The 16,144-nt window shown below is 32.1% G+C and overlaps 2 protein-coding genes across 5 annotated transcripts; one reads left to right on the top strand and one right to left on the bottom strand.

Annotated features, from left to right (window-relative positions):
- Positions 1-4,677: 4,677 nt before the first annotated feature.
- Positions 4,678-14,871, top strand: LOC148284286 (solute carrier family 25 member 35-like). 3 transcript variants are annotated; one of them, XR_015825260.1, is made up of 5 exons: positions 4,678-7,049; positions 12,978-13,244; positions 13,357-13,683; positions 13,768-13,912; positions 14,514-14,523. XR_015825260.1 is itself a non-coding variant. In XM_088242129.1 (5 exons), the coding sequence occupies exons 2-5, from the start codon at positions 13,006-13,008 to the stop codon at positions 14,708-14,710; spliced, it is 900 nt and encodes a 299-aa protein (XP_088098255.1). In that variant the 5' UTR covers positions 4,678-7,049; positions 12,978-13,005; the 3' UTR covers positions 14,711-14,871. The 3 variants fall into 3 exon arrangements, 2 of the variants coding, with proteins under 2 accessions (XP_088098255.1, XP_088098262.1); XM_088242129.1 differs by having other exon boundaries at positions 13,776-13,912; positions 14,514-14,871; XM_088242136.1 differs by lacking the exon at positions 14,514-14,523 and having other exon boundaries at positions 13,768-13,918.
- Positions 10,067-12,623, bottom strand: Rad51D (Rad51 recombinase D). 2 transcript variants are annotated; one of them, XM_088242095.1, is made up of 5 exons: positions 12,201-12,623; positions 11,904-12,114; positions 11,389-11,548; positions 10,482-10,604; positions 10,067-10,289 (listed from the first exon to the last, which is right to left on the bottom strand). In XM_088242095.1, the coding sequence occupies exons 1-5, from the start codon at positions 12,461-12,463 to the stop codon at positions 10,093-10,095; spliced, it is 954 nt and encodes a 317-aa protein (XP_088098221.1). In that variant the 5' UTR covers positions 12,464-12,623; the 3' UTR covers positions 10,067-10,092. The 2 variants fall into 2 exon arrangements, with proteins under 2 accessions (XP_088098221.1, XP_088098214.1); XM_088242088.1 differs by having other exon boundaries at positions 11,371-11,548.
- Positions 14,872-16,144: the final 1,273 nt, after the last annotated feature.

The following is a 16,144-nucleotide window of genomic DNA, read 5'->3' on the forward strand; positions in this document are numbered from 1 at the left end:
CATTGAATAAAATAGAAACTATATATATGAAGAGAAATAATATAATTTTATTTCGTCAACTTTGAATATAACCAGGAATTACTATTTACCAATACATACTAAATTAACCAATCAACGTATGAATTATTTGCGACCGAAGGATAAGTAGTATTCATAATAATAAAAAGATGGTGGTAAAAGTAACTTTTTGAGCAAACAGGAAATTGAGTATTTTTCGATTATTCATTTATAAGTGGGGTAAATAGTAAAACAAATATATATTTATTTTTTTTAATTGGTAGATTTTTTATTAAATACGGTAGATTTCACCCGAAATCGGTAGGATTGGCAAAGCTGCGTTCGTACCTCGTGTATTCTACGAAGTACGAAGAAAAATATTTTTCCCTATTGTTGGCAGTATTGACAGTAACAACATAAAGCCGTCGTATAAATACGTGTATGTATACAAAAAACACATCCAAAAAAAAAAAAAATCATGGTCGAATCGTGGTTCGTGGTCGAATCACAGATCTAGGTTCAATGACGTTGTTGTCAACAAAAATGTTGAAGAAAATCATACTAAAAATATTACTTCATCCAAATTCCGTAATGCGCATTGCTAATTTTTTATTATAGATCAATTGTATTGCCATAGTCATAAAAATACATTTTGGTATTTTCAAATAATATAGAAAATTAATGGAATGTTCACAAATCTTGCATATCCTAGACTTGTCAATCAAATCAATCTATTTTTGAAAGGGAATCTTTGTTCAAGCATGTTAAAAGAACTCGCGAGCTCAGCATGTTTTTTGACTCTTAAAGGACTTTAAACTATCCATTTAACACATTTTGATATCATAGGGTCAATGCTAAGCAAGTTCAGTAACATCCCTCTCCACTTTCCGGATCTGCTCTAGATGTCATCAATAGCTCTAAGTATTCTTTCCTTGAATCAAATAATTATAAACTTATTTTTAATAAGCCTCAAAATGACATTCATGCAGATTCACAATTTTCTAAATATAAATATTGACTCTTTACTCTCTAATAAAAAACCTCATAACTCTAAAAAGGGACAAAAAATAATCCTTGCAACCATAGAAAAATATCAAATTCCATCTAGCATCTAAGAGGCCTAACATGATGTCTATTGAAAAAAACAAAATGCTTAATAATATCATAACACTCCCTTAGGTGCAAATTAGTTATCAAGGATAAACCAATAGAGCTAGTATCCTACTAGGTGCAGAAATATCCGACCATAGCTGCTTATACTCGGAAGTAAGAGAGCAGTTTAATAAAACCTTGCTGGCTGCCTGAGAAAGGTAGTGTGGCGCAATAAACATATGCAAATAAATAGTAAAGTCTGCAAATAAAAGACATGCGTTAAGCTAATAATGACTTAAAGTGTGGAAACAAGAACCAAAAACTTCCTTAGTTCAGTGGAGATGAAAACCCTCAGGTCCATTGCAGGTGGAACCCTCAGGGACAGAAAAAGAAATTGTCATGAGACAAACGCGGAATAGGAGGCGGTTCTGGCGATACCATGTAAATAGAAGGAAAGGTTAAAGACTTGCCCGCATTACTGCAAATAAGATCCCCACAGGTCAATGTCCACCTGGAAGACCACCAAAAAGATGAAGGGATTGCAGGTCATCAGTTTTCCAGGAGTGTGGAACTGAAAAACAGATACTGGATCTAAGAGAAGTGTAAGAAGAAGTTACTGAAAGTCCAACATGTGACATGGATATTGCAAATGCTGTCATTAAATGCATGGAGCAATATCATATTAAACTCCATAAAATTGTTTCAATTTCAACAGATGGGGCAAAAAATGTGACCAGAGTAAGAAAAGATTTTCTTTACATGTTGAAGGCCAAAATGGATCACAAAATTCTTGTTTATCATTGCATCATTCATCAAGAAGCGTTTTGTGCGCCGACATTTCAAAAGTGGTCAGCTTTTAAAGACCTGGAATAGTTTCCGACTAATATGATAGTCAAACATTTGCTATTCTTTCACTTTTTGGCTCTACATATTCATGGGAATAATCTTTTTCAAGCATGAACAATATATAAAGTTTATTCAGATATTAAGACGTCTTATTATTGAGAACCTGAAATTCTGCTTGAAATTAAAAAGACCCTTTTTTTACATACTTTTAAGTTTTTTTATATTTAATATTTTTATAAGAAAGTCCGATATACTCCACTCCTAAGAAATATGTATTTATATCTTGTTAATCTTATCTTGACTTTGCCTGTAGATTTTAATATTTGGGCAAAGAAGCCATTTTTAATATTCTCACGCAGTTCAAACACGGCAAGAATTTTTTTGTTCACAATTTTCGTTCATTTCATTTTTATTTTCTTGGGTATTGTTTTTTTTTACAATCAAGTAGACAGAAAAAACACAAAGACTGATGGATACCGCAAAAGGAATCGGATTATAGAAAGGCCCAAAATAGTGTTTTTTTAAATTTCTAAACCAGTACAATGGCGTGAAATTTTGAGCTGCAACAGACAATGGAATGTGTAATTCTTCAATACCGAAAGCAAACTCGCAGGTCGGTCAACAGTCAGATTTAATCGTGGTTTTCGACTATCGTCATGTCTTAGCGGTTAACATTTAAACATATGTATCTTTCCATACAAATTTGCACCACGCTCTTTGCAACCCAAATATAATATGATACTTCGGCTGATCGTATCAAATGCGCAGTGATAGTGGTAAAAAAGCAATCAATTACTGCACAGACGGGGACCCCTAACGCCATGGGGGATGAGGTGTTTCCCGGCGAAGGCAGTTTTGAGCATCCGTTTTCAGGGCCCTGAAATCTTTCAGGAGTGGTAACATCTGTGCAGTACGAGGTATCGTCCTGTGACTTTCACTAAGCGATTAGGTTAGGTTAGTTCTTTTTGAGAAAAATATGAAAATTTATATTTTCAACATAAAATTTTATTTAATATATGATTTTTTTTATGTTTTTTGAAAATTTTATTCTGTAAAAATAAAATATAAACCAGTTCCCCAAGCCAATACCTCAATAAAGAAAAATAGTTTCCACTTTAGAAGTTGGCTGAGGTCTGACACTTGTCGATTCCTTTTCAATTTTCGAAATCTGTAGATAAATACGAATTATTAAAAATAAAAACCACTTGAGTTAAAAAATAAATAAATGTAAATAAATATAAATATATTTTAAAACATACATATTTTGCAATTATGCCATGACCGACTGCAGCACTGTGCAACTAAGTAAATATCACCGAAGACTTTTATTGAAATAAACATGCTTCTACAACTACCGATAGTCTTTTCTTCCACTTTGCAACTTCACTTCTCTCCGGCTCCAAGAATTTTTGTCCACTCCGCCCTGCAGCCCTGATCTTCACTTCGTCTAGACCTGGCCGAAGGTTCCTCCTGCTTGCAGACCGCTATATAAGCCAGGCTCTAGATGCAGTGATGAGAAGGTGCTAAGTGAGAAGGTTCTGCTCCGCAAACCTCCCTGCTGAAGCAGAATACAGGGCGATCGGTTTTCAAAAGGGATGGCAGCGTAAGTGCAACCCGACTACGGCCTTTCCCTGAAAATGGGAGTCCCCCTCTTATAGGGCTAAAACACCCAAAGGAGAGGTCAAAGCTAGGTGTACGGTTTCTGTATTCGTCTCACCGCGAATCACAGAGTCCCACTGTCGCTAGCCACATGTTGTCCGGTCACAGATTTACAACCTGGGGACAGGAACTTGAACAGTAATTGGACTGACAGTTTTTCATTTACCAGTATCCGGTCTGGGCCCACATGCGTGTCAGCAACACTGACATACAAACTTTAGAAGGAAATGCAAGGTTCACATTAAATGTAAGTTTTTTTATATCAGCGTAAAAAATTGGCAAAAAGATTGTTATTATGACATCTGGTTTTATTTAATGTAAATATTTAGTTTAAACCGACTCCAAAAAAACATGATTCTTGAAAAGAAATTCAGCTATCAAAAGAAATCTTATTTTTGGTTGTACTGCTGATCTTTAGCTCCTTTGACTTGTGAGTTTGCCGACCACTGCCCTATCCGCAATCGACAGTACTTACATTGGAGCAACTAATGAAGCATATCTCGATCATCTGTTACATGAAGGTAAGGTGATCAGCTTTACGCTTCAGGTACCAGCTCAGGGACAGTAAAATGTTGAAGTGTTAAACCGCCATTAAAACAAATATTTCTCGTCGACTGTCAGAAATCGAACCCGGGGTCAGTAGAATGGTAGGCGAATGCGAATACGACACTATGAGGCTGACTTATCACACTCGATTTTCTTATCCAACATTTTTACCTTAGAGTAGCCATCACCGTTAGAACCAGACAAGATAGATTTTATATACTGAACTATATTCTTCATCCGCCTGGATGAATATATTTCTTATTTTACACATTTTTTTTAATAAGTATTTATGTTTTTTTAGTTTTCCCAAACATTTCAATTTCGGGACCATTTTCTTATAGATTTAAATAATTATGTTAGAAATGGAAAATGCATTGTGGTAGAGTATAGTTTGAAATCATATTATCTTTATAGATCAAATGCCCGGAAAGTAAAAACAAAAGGTAAGTCATAGAATTAAGAATAGTTCAGAAGGAGCGTAGAATCATATTTGAATACATCTGGCTGTGTCCAATAATCCCCCCACTGTGCCCTACTTTCGCCACGCGCATTCGTGATGTCACCGCGTAATGTTGCTTGATGGGAAAAAAATAATCATAACACAAATGTAAGGTAAAAAAAAGCAATCAGTTAATTTCTCTAAAATGTTATTGTGCAAGCGGAAACATTGATTGACACAACAGAGTAGATAAGTAAAGGGTCATTTAATAAGAGTAATTGAATTAATGAACTTTGAATGTAAATAAAATATAAAACATATTTTATTTGACATAAAATGGATATTTTTATATCATGTTAAATAATATTTGATGTTTTAAAGATAATGTCGTTCAAATGTCCCTCACAGCGTTGTTTAATCCAAGGTCTAATTTTCATTAGTTCTTTTATTAGATGAGCAAAGTAGGGTAAAAAAAAAATTGTACCCTGGCAACACTAACGAAACTTCCATTTTGTTTCTTCGAAAATCTGACAGATGAAAAAATAATTCAATTTTTAAGTAATGCATTTGCTACTTAAACATTCGTTTGCTAATTACACATGAAATGTGATACCATCCTGTTTCTTTAAGATCCTAGCAGTATTTCTACACTTTAAAAGGACACAACACGGCATAGTTGAATTTAAATCAGGAGTTGCGTACTGAGCGACGTCTACGAATAAACTAATGGGTCAAAAACCTACTAATTTATGAGTAGTTTAGTCGCCTTCTGTTTGATGCTCATTTGTGATTTCTGGACTATTCTTAATTCTGTGAGGTAGTATTTGATTAAAATATTTATATTTGAAATAGATGCCTTTAAATTATAATGTAAATATAACTAACTACAGTTACATAATATTTTTTAAATTAGTTCTTCGGTCTATTTTTGCATCCAGAGTCGATGAGCTTCTTGTTTTCTCCATGTTACAAATAATGTACAGCAGTAAAAGACAAAAATCAATGTAAACACAAAACATAAATATATCAAATGAGCTATTAATTCTTGTAACGGGATTCTTTCATAGGGTAATACAAACAAAGTAATCTCCCTAGTCTTGACTCCATTAACAATGCACACATAATTTCCTTCGTCGTGCAGTTTTGTATTGGAGATATGTAATGTTTTAAAAATATCAATGTAACGATTTTGATGTTTGCCATGTTTTTTCTTAATAGGTGAAATAATTTTGTGATCTTTATACCAAGATACATTTGAATTTAATGACGCCTCCAGACAGCCAATTTCTATACCCTCAGTTTCATATGAAGTAAATTCACTATAAAGTATTTTATCACGGCCCTTAATACAATAACTTTTACAACTTGCATTACAATTTTCAAATAAAATGAAATTGGGTATATCCATAACCACTTTAGAAATTTCTGGAAATGTATTTTTTAGAATAATTGAGTGGCAAGATAATCGAACTCTATAGGGCTTAAAAAATGACTGTATTTTCTTGTACTGATTTGTTGCATCCTTCGATTCATATGATTCTGTTAATTTCACATAGCAAAATCCATATCTTTTACGAGCTGCAGTATCATATTTTAATTGTGTACATGTAGACCACACATCCCACTTGTAAAAGGTTTCAAAAAAAATTCCTATGTCCTTAAATTTTTTGTTTATCCTTTCTAATTTTTCAAGACAGTGTAACAACTCGGTTGAATTTCCATTTTGGAGTTCAGTATTATTGACAGTATCGATAAAATAAAGGATCCCTTTTTCATTATTTTTTTCTTGGCAGTAATAAAATCCACTATATTGAACTTTAATACTTTCTATTACTATTTCATGCCAAATATTAAGATATAAATATACATCATCGTAATCGGGACCTATTTCATCGAGAGTATTATTGAATATAACCTTTTTAAACCAACGGTTCTTGAAAATTGTGTAGCTTTTACTGCAGGAGCAACATTGAAGAATAACTTTGGTATTGACTAAGACCTGAATCATCATAGGGGCAATGTTTTTATCAGCTATCAACACTTCTTGGTCAAAACAATACTTAAGGCTTTGTGATTTTTTCACAAATAAAACAAAGATTGTGAAAAAAATATTTAGAACTATTATTTGGCTCATTTTCTTTAATGATCAAAATTATTCAAAATTGGAATTGAATCGCAATAAATCATATTTTTCAGGTAACTCACTAACAATTCATTATTTTGTAGTATAAATACTTTAGGGCGAAAGCAAATTAGAAGTACCAGTTTACTCAGATTTTTCAAAAATTGTTTTTTTTTTATATCTAAACAAATTAATTTCAATTGAGAGATTATTTGCCTGACACATAAAATGACATTTAGTGTCTGGGTATTTCAAAAGTACATTATATCATTAACTCTGAAATAATAAATACAGTAATAAATAGTATTTCAAGTATTAAACAATCATATTTCATGGAAACAAATAAAGGTAACTACTGTTTACAGGTAGAATGTAGATAGTGAAAAAAACTTGTATCCTTATAATATTTGTAACTAGACAAACCGCACAGGCAAATATAATTACATAATATTATTAATTGAATCGGCATTCAGTTCGTAACACTTTATTATAAATTATTATGAAAATAAAACTTTGTTATTAGTGTTACACAATTTTATTCTTTTTCAAGAACACTACTACAGCTTCGGGAGAGCACTCCTCCCATCGCCGAGTGATATAAAAATAATCTAGTAAATACAAAATATTGTTCACTGTGTCATTATAGAATCTATACAAAAAACAAACAAATTAATCAGTAACATACAGCAGGATGGTTATTCCACTTATTTAAGGTGTTAGAAGAGGGTGTTAATAGATGCGGGTCCATTTTTACGGAGATGGCAAGTGGAGAGAGGTAGGTCTGGTATCACACTGCAAAGGAAACATAGTCAAATTCACCCTAGAATCCAATGGCGATAATTCCCTAAACATTCTTGATTTAACTTTAAAAATAGAGAATAATAAAATTGCATTTTACATTTACAGAAAACCCACCCATACAGACTCCTGCTTTATCTTCACACCCTATGCAACATAAATTAGCCAGTTTTCATGCAATGCTTAACCGGTTAATCAATATTCCACAGAGCCTTTTCAACTTCCAATCGGAACTAAAAATTATTAAACTTATAGCCTACAATAATCAATATGACCCTAATTTAATAGATAAAATGCTAAAACGCAAACAAAATAAAAAAATGAATCAAACATTCTTATATTCTAGCAGTGGTGATATATCTAACGACCCACAAACCTGGCGTAGAACCATATACCTTGGACCTCTTTCTAGAAAAATAAGCAATCATTTTCCCACAACTATAAACCCGCTTTTTACACCAATAATAGTATTGTTAAATCTTTATTTAATTTTAAGTCTAAGACAGAGTTGCTAAACGAGAGTAGCATTTACCAAACCTCATGCAAATGCAAAAAAGTCTATATTGGACAAACAGCCCGAAATTTAAAAACTAGGGTAAACGAACACCGCCGTTGCCTGACCAATAATAATTTTTCAGAGTTTGCGAATCATATAATAGATAGTAACCACTCATTCCATAATCACACCCTAAAACTCCTGCACCAAGTAAATAACAAAGGCAGTAATATGAATAATCAAGAATTAATATAAATTTACAAAAAAATAAATTCCAAGAAGAATTTAATTAATAATCACTTATTTAATCACCCGTCGCTTTTGTTGACTATGTTCCCTTTGCAGTGTAATATTAGACCTACCTCACTTCACTTGCCATCGTAGAAACGGACCCGCGTCACCTTATTAGCCAAGTGGATGTCTTCCCACATACTAGCGTTTTCCTCAGTTTTACACTTTTTTTCTTGCTCCCTTGAAAATCGTAAAAAAGGGGTTTTACTGTAATTTGTTTGTTTTTTTTGTATGGATTCCATAATGACACAGTGAACAATATTCTGTATTTACTAGATTAGTTTTATATCACCCGTCGCTGGGAGGAGTGCTCTCCCGAAACTGTAGTAGTGTTCTTGAAAAATAATAAAATTGAGTAACACAAATAACAGAGTTTTATTTTCATGATAATTTATAATTATATTCTCTTAGAACAATTATTTTCACTAAAGAAAAAAGTTTAGAAGTATTTTTTTTTTTATTCATTAAAACCGGTAGACATATATTTATATATTAGGTTGGGGAAATAGTAATTTCGTATTTTTCGCTTTATTTCAATGCTTTATAAAAAGCCAAATATGCGCTGTTCTGTTCGATAACTTGTTGCCAACGAGAATTCAACTCATAATGCCCTTCTCGTACAGCCTTTGTCCCTATTGGCAAAAAACTCAGACAACCAATTTTCACAGGCCTCTATTGAGGCTAAATTTGTACCCCCAAGCGCGTTGCCCATAGCATAGACAGGAACAGGTGGTAGTCACTTGTTTCTAGGTCCGGACTATAGGGTGGATGCATAAGAGTATAAAGAACATCCGAGCTCCCGGAGCTTCTGGAGCGGCATCAAAGATGTGTACTGCCTGGCGTTGTCCTGATAAAACACGATTCCTCTCCTATTCACCAATGCTGGCCGCGTCTCCACCGCCAGCTTCAAACGGCCGAGTTGTTCACAGTAGAGGGCAGAATTGAGTGTTTGGCTATAGGGAAGCAGCTCATAATAGAGTATTCCCTGCCAATCCCACCAAACACACAGCAATACCTTACTGGCCATCAGTCCTGGCTTGGCCACAGTCTGGGCCGCTTTGTTGGCATTCACCCACGATCTCTGTCACTTGACATTGTCGTAAGTGACCCACTTTTCGTCACCATCCGCTTCAGAAACGGGTCGATTTTGTTGTGATTCAGCAGCAATTTGCAGATGGAAATTTGGTCCATGAGGTTTTCTTGCGTCAGCTCGTGTGGCACCCAAACATTGAGCTATTTTTTAAATCCAGCTTTCTGCAAATGGTTCACAACGGTTTTATGATTGATATTAAGCTCCTGGGCGATGCTATGACTGCTAACATGACTGTCTATCTAGATATGTTCCATGGTTTTATCGACATTTTCGACGACAGGCCTGCCAGAGTGTGGTGCATCATACACCAGAATGAAATCGCTCGAACGACTGTTGTGCAGCATAAACCGAAAGAGTATCGGCCCCGTATACATCGCAAATTTTTTTGGTCGTTTTTCCCTTTCAGGTAGTAAAAATTAAAAATATGGCAAATTTCTTTCTTTGAGACCTCCATACTCGACGCACAATAGTTGACGTCTGAACCGACCAAGCGCAATACTGTCAAAGAAGCGTTTGTAGTATACACTCATACCTTTACAACGCCGTATCGTATGATCCGATGCGTCCAATAATGAATGAGATATACTTAGTTTAAAAAAAGGGCGCAAAATACGAAATAACTTTTTCCCCAACCTGATATATATATATATATAATATTATGTTTGACACCATTGAAACACAAAAGTCTTTAAAAAATAATTATGATACACATTTTAAGTTATTCCTTTTGAATCCAGTTTGAGTGTAGTGTTTTTAATATTTGAAAAAATGTTTGAAATCTTCATGGTGATCTGAATATCTTGTGGAGCACTTTTTGATTTCTCTATATGAAGGCTTGTATAAGGTATGTGTTTCCAATATTTTCCAAGAGTAGGCTTTATTTCCACATTTTGAGTAGTTACAAATTCCTCTAAAAATCATATAATTTTATTAAAATAAAGATTTCATAACTAAAATCATTCAAAACTTGCCATTGCTACAAAAACATGAATTTTGTGAATTTAAAAACATATATATATATCAATCAGTAATTTAATATTAAATAATACAGGGCTTCAAGTTAAGTAAGGGTTCCATAAAAATACATGAAATATTTTTATACCTATTATTTCATTTGTTGCAACTTCAACCCAACGTGTTAGAAGGTTTATTATCATAATTGGAACATTATATGCAATGCCAATAAATCGAGTAACATTTACAAAATGGTTTAGAAGTCCTAAACCTAAAAACATCAATATACATGAAAAGAAAAATAATGCAAATATGCTCTACTACACTGATGCAATAATATTTTTAACGGTAAACCTTTAGCATGTTTGTGTATGAATGTAATAAAAAAAAAACTACCAAGGCTTGCTTACTAAAAGCATTAGCTTTCCCAATATTTTCCTATGGTGCGCAAAAATTTGGACCATAAACCAGAAGAAATGACAAAATAGACACGTTGGATATGTGGTGATGGAGAAGGATGTCGAGTATATTGTGAACTGAATGCCACACAAACTAATGCCTCCATCCTCCGCATTATGAAAAGACTCAACAGCCCATTATTCAAAAATACTCTGGTACTAGGGACAAGTGATAAGACAAAAAGAAGAACCCATTGGATTTTTTGTTATCCAGCCTATTTTGCATATTTCTCATAAATCCCAAACAATTTTCTAACAAAAAACATTAACTTTTTTTTTCTCCGTTATCTTTTAACTTTTGGTCTATTTATATAGCTAATTTAGCATGTTTACCAATTATCATTGAATGTTGCCTTAAAATTCTCATACTACTTACAAGATACATTTATTGAACGCAAACATTAGTATGAAAATTTTGTGGAATCTGTCACATACTTACACCGGTTGGGGCCGACAATTGTATTCAAAGGTTTAAGTTACTGTGGAAACAATTTGGCCAATTAAAAAAAATAGGTAATTATTTTTTAAGTGCTTGAATAATGTAGGTAGATACTGAAATATATTAAAACAGGGCCTTACTGTCTTTAGACTGGTCACCTTGAAATTGAAGCATGAGGGCCGGTAAAGAATCCACAACTATAAGACGAATAGTTTTCATCATTTTCTCGTTTGATTGCAATTCATGCAAAAAGGATATAAGATGATGCATATTAAATAGCCTTATAACCTTTATGCGTTCCAAATTCTCAGCCACCTCCTGTGAAAGTGTAAACTCATTACTATTCCATTTTATTTAAAACTAGGAAAAAAATGCGAGTGTATTTAGATAGTTGAAAATTTTCTATTATTATGTCAGTGCAAAGAATGAACTGAGATGTTTGGAGAAAAATATCAATAAACTCCCTTGAGGGTTGTACTCTTCTATAAATATTTGGACAAACTTGTAAATTTATTTAAAATTCTGGTATTTTAAACCTAAATACTTTGGATTCAAATGTTAAGCAAGATAAATTGTTGTTTTGGAAAAAAAATACTGCATAAAAAATTAAGTTCTTTTAAATTTATAATCTGTACTTATAAGGATAATATCTAGAAGTTAAACGGATACATACGTTATCTTCAGTGCACCTCTCTGATATAATTTGATGCAACCTTTTTGGATTAAAATCACATTTAGTATCAATATACAGAACATTTTGTTTCAATTCAGTTGACACATTTGACGCAATGCTGAAGGCTAATTGCGTTTTTCCTGAATCAGGTAGGCCACAAATTTCAGTTATTTTTCCACACCGCAGCCCTCCTTGAAGGATTTCATCCAAGCTGAAAAGATATTTAAATAAAAAGTAAATTCACCACCATATCCGCAATAATTTATTATGACATTAAAATAACTTTTTTTAACTTACTTGGCAATGCATGTTGGAAGTATTGCAAAAGTACAGATTAGTTTCTTGTGATAGTTACTTCCATTAATTACCTGAGCTCCATATTTCTCCAATATTTGCTGACGTATATGAAGCACACTCTTATAGGACAATTTTGTTATATTTACTAATCTGGCAGAATCTTCTTTTAAAAAATCCAATGTATTTAAAATATTATTATTTTTCAGTGTTTTAATTACTACACTGTCTAAAAAAGTACTTTCCACTGAGCTGAGTAAAGACATTTTCGCTACCTACATACTGTACTCATAAAATAAATATTTTAGATTTATCATGTAATCATAAATTAAAATAAATTTGTTTTTAAGGTAAAATAATGCAAAATGGACAAATCAAAACTTAAAACTGCGGAACCGAGCGGCATATTTCGACTTTGACGTTTGACATTTCACTTCAAATTTGAAATTAAAATGGCAACACTAATAAACGGATAAAAAAAATATTGTTTATAAAGCAAACAAAAATAAATTTCAGACAAAAAAATATCAAAGCATTATTATCATTTATTTAGTTTTTCTCGGTGACGTATTATCTATTATCGCTACGGTTGCCGGTCACGCAAAATGCAGAATATATTATATATATTTTTAATTAAGTATTTTTTAAATTTCGTTAGACTCCCGTGCAACTTTATATGCATAAAAAATATAAAAGCAACAATAAAAACCAATATTATTATTTCTTGCAACACAAAGAATTAATTTGACTTTTTTTTCAGAGCGTATTTTATTTTTGCAGATTTTTCAAAGTAAAAAAAATTGTCAACATGGATTTCATTATAGGAGGATTTGCTGCAGGATGTGCTGCTATTTTTAGTAATCCATTAGACGTCATTAAAACTCGTATGCAACTACAGGGAGAGTTAAAAAATGTGCAAGAGTTTAAAGAATTATATAAAAATGTTCCTCATGCCATATATATAATAGCTAAAACAGATGGTTTAACTGCCCTACAAAAAGGTCTTGTACCAGCAATGGGGTTCCACATGATTTTCAATGGTATTAGGTAAACACTTTTAACTTTATGTTAGCCATATTTAAATTAATATATAACTACCATACAATTAAGAACAGTCGTAAATACATTGCGTTTGGTTATTTTTCAATTTTTTTTTTAGGTTGGGTCTTTATGAAACCGCCGACAAAAACATGTTAACCGTAAACAAAAAAGGAAAGCCAAATGTGACAAACTGCATATTTTTTGGTGCACTATCAGGAATTGTTGGTGCATTAGTAGCGAGTCCTCTTTATTTAGTAAAAACTCATCTTCAGTCTAGTTCACATATAAATATTGCTGTTGGGTGTCAACATCGATATACTGGTACAGTTCACGCATTTCGCGACATTTATGCAAGAGGGGGAATAAAGGGTTTGTGGAGAGGATGGGAGAGTGCTGTGACGAGGGTTGGTTTCGGAAGCTCTATTCAAATAGCTTCGTTTGTGAGGTAGTTCACATTATTTTTTTACTATAATGATTTCAGACAACATATGTAAAGATGTGTAATATATGTTATCTAACATACTTACAGTTTTGCAGAGAAATTATGAAAGCCAATGATATTTATACTGACGAGTATCTGACTTCGGCATTTATATGTAGTAATATAAGTGCAATACTGCTTGCATTATGTATGTGTCCTTTTGATGTGATTTCAACAAGACTATATAATCAAGGTAATCAGCTTAAACATAAAATACAGCACGTCGGCTGAAATGTGCATTTTTAACTGTCAAGTCAAGGAAAATAAATGTATCTTTATTCATAATTTCTATCATCAGACGTTGTTTTCATGTAATTAATACTATACTTGGATATAATATCAAATATATCAATTGTACCTAATTCTCTATAAAAATAAAAGACGCCCGACCCAACCAGTCAAAGCAATATCGCCAATGCGACAAAACCGGTAATTGATCATATAAATATTTATGAAATATCTATTTTTCTTTAATTTTGTAAATTTATGAAGTTTTGAAACAGTAAAAAGTGTTTTATTTTTGTTTTGCTGTGTTTTGCTGTTTTGTACAAAAACGTAAAAGTTATCTTTAAAAATTTTAAGCGTTTCCCAAATATTAAAATTTACTTTATTCGTAAATATTATGTAGCTATTTTAAAAAATTCACAGAAAATCGATTCATTTTTGTCATGTAAATAAAACTCTGTAGCTACATTGTTAATTTTTTTATTTATTTTGAGCCTAGTCATAGATTAATATTTGATATTTGATGTATTATGTTATTGGGGTTTTTAAATAATTTAATCTACTTTCAGGCATTGACGACTACGGAAAAGGAATCAAATATAGTGGAATCAGAGATTGTGCATTAAAATCTATAAAAACTGAAGGATTTTTTTCACTCTACAAAGGCGTTTTACCTTATTATTTAAGAGCTTTCCCCCATAGTATTTTGTGTCTTTATTTCTTCGACACGATGAAAGAATTCGTACAATTAAAGGGTTTATTTTAAATATCTATGCAAATGGTTTTGCGAAAAAATGTAACATTCATATTAATATTTATATATTATTACGAATATAAATTTAAATAATATTATAGTATGAATGTGGCTGACATTGATACTTACTGGATATTAAGTAGTAGGTACATTTTGTTAAAAAATATTAAAAATAAATGCAAAATATACCGGTTTAAATCTTTTAATATGTGATGAATCAATATAATTTATATGTTTGCTGATCTTGACTTCTCGAAGTATTGTAAATTGTAACGTACTTTTGTAATGAGTACCAACTGAATGTCAAATTTGGTCCCGTAGTAGTGCAGACTCTGGAACAGAAACCCAAAGCCCCTACCCCGCCCCGATACACGATTATGAAAATTATTATTAATTAACTACAAAATTACGTATCTATAACACAATCATTCATTATTTTTTATGATCCGACTTGCTAAACCCCAACATTGAAATATCCTGATAAATTATAAAATACGAGTATCCAGACCATTTTTTATTTATTTAAATCTTGTGTGGCTATGATGTCACACTAGTCTACATACAATACAAGACTTGGTATATCACTCCTATTTTTTTAAATTATGAAGTTATATTTTTTGTAATCTTCAAATGGAATTTTTTACATCGGATTTAGAAAGCAAAATTTGAATAAATATGCCGGATTTCATTATTTTTTTAAATTGTCCTTGCTATGCAAATAATGAATGTGACGCCAGTACAGCAATAAATTTGTAGGAGAGCACGAAGATATATCTCATAACAAGGAAGACAGAGACGCTGTTCTGTGGCCGGTGTTTATGTGAAAGAGATTCAGTCATTTATTGGCAGTGATCGGGGGTGCACGCATGTAAGACGACCGGCGCATTTATAATTTTCAATTTATTTTGATATAAAAGGGCCAAATTACATATTTGTTTTGATAAATTATGGAAGAAGAATTATTTTACTGTATGCCTGTTTTCTTTTTTTTTAATATCTGAACATCAAGATACTACAGCCTTTTAAGAATTAATGCGCGTTAGGTAAAAAAACGTAATTAACTAATTTGGGAAAAAGTAGGTACATAAAAAAAAACAAATGGAATACCGTACCAAAAATACAATCTTTTGTGCTCATATATTCTTCTTCATGTTTTTATTTATTTACCTTCCAATAAAGCCGCAATATAAAGAAAGAAAGACGAAAATTCATAATATTAGAGTGAATGAGTTATGTGAGTATTCCAGAAAAAAATACGCGGACAAATATAAAAATACTAATAAATACAATGGTATTAAATTCAAGAATTTTAAATGACAAGGTAAAAATTCCTCAAGCCTTTATAAACAAAACTCAAGGTGAGGAATATACATTTTAATATTTTATGCAAAGAATAACTTAAAGGTGAGAACAATACAGAACTTACTTTCCTTACCGTGAGTTTTG

The sequence above is a fragment of the Micrasema longulum genome, unplaced genomic scaffold, assembly GCF_059751315.1.
Source record: "Micrasema longulum isolate JH-2025_06_02 unplaced genomic scaffold, ASM5975131v1 h1tg000133l, whole genome shotgun sequence".
In the NCBI taxonomy this organism is placed as follows: Eukaryota; Metazoa; Arthropoda; class Insecta; order Trichoptera; family Brachycentridae; genus Micrasema; species Micrasema longulum.

What these genes read in the sequence shown, in the direction of transcription:
- Rad51D (XM_088242088.1), bottom strand. Translation starts at nt 12,463, where the DNA reads ATGTCTTTACTCAGCTCAGTGGAAAGTACTTTTTTAGACAGTGTAGTA. An exon ending in AGAGGTGCACTGAAGATAAC is followed by an intron (nt 11,549 to 11,903) that starts GTATGTATCCGT and finishes ACACTTTCACAG; the next exon opens with GAGGTGGCTGAGAATTTGGA. An exon ending in TGCAACAAATGAAATAATAG is followed by an intron (nt 10,290 to 10,481) that starts GTATAAAAATAT and finishes TATGATTTTTAG; the next exon opens with AGGAATTTGTAACTACTCAA.
- LOC148284286 (XM_088242129.1), top strand. Translation starts at nt 13,006, where the DNA reads ATGGATTTCATTATAGGAGGATTTGCTGCAGGATGTGCTGCTATTTTT. An exon ending in ATGATTTTCAATGGTATTAG is followed by an intron (nt 13,245 to 13,356) that starts GTAAACACTTTT and finishes TTTTTTTTTTAG; the next exon opens with GTTGGGTCTTTATGAAACCG. An exon ending in CAAATAGCTTCGTTTGTGAG is followed by an intron (nt 13,684 to 13,775) that starts GTAGTTCACATT and finishes ACAGTTTTGCAG; the next exon opens with AGAAATTATGAAAGCCAATG.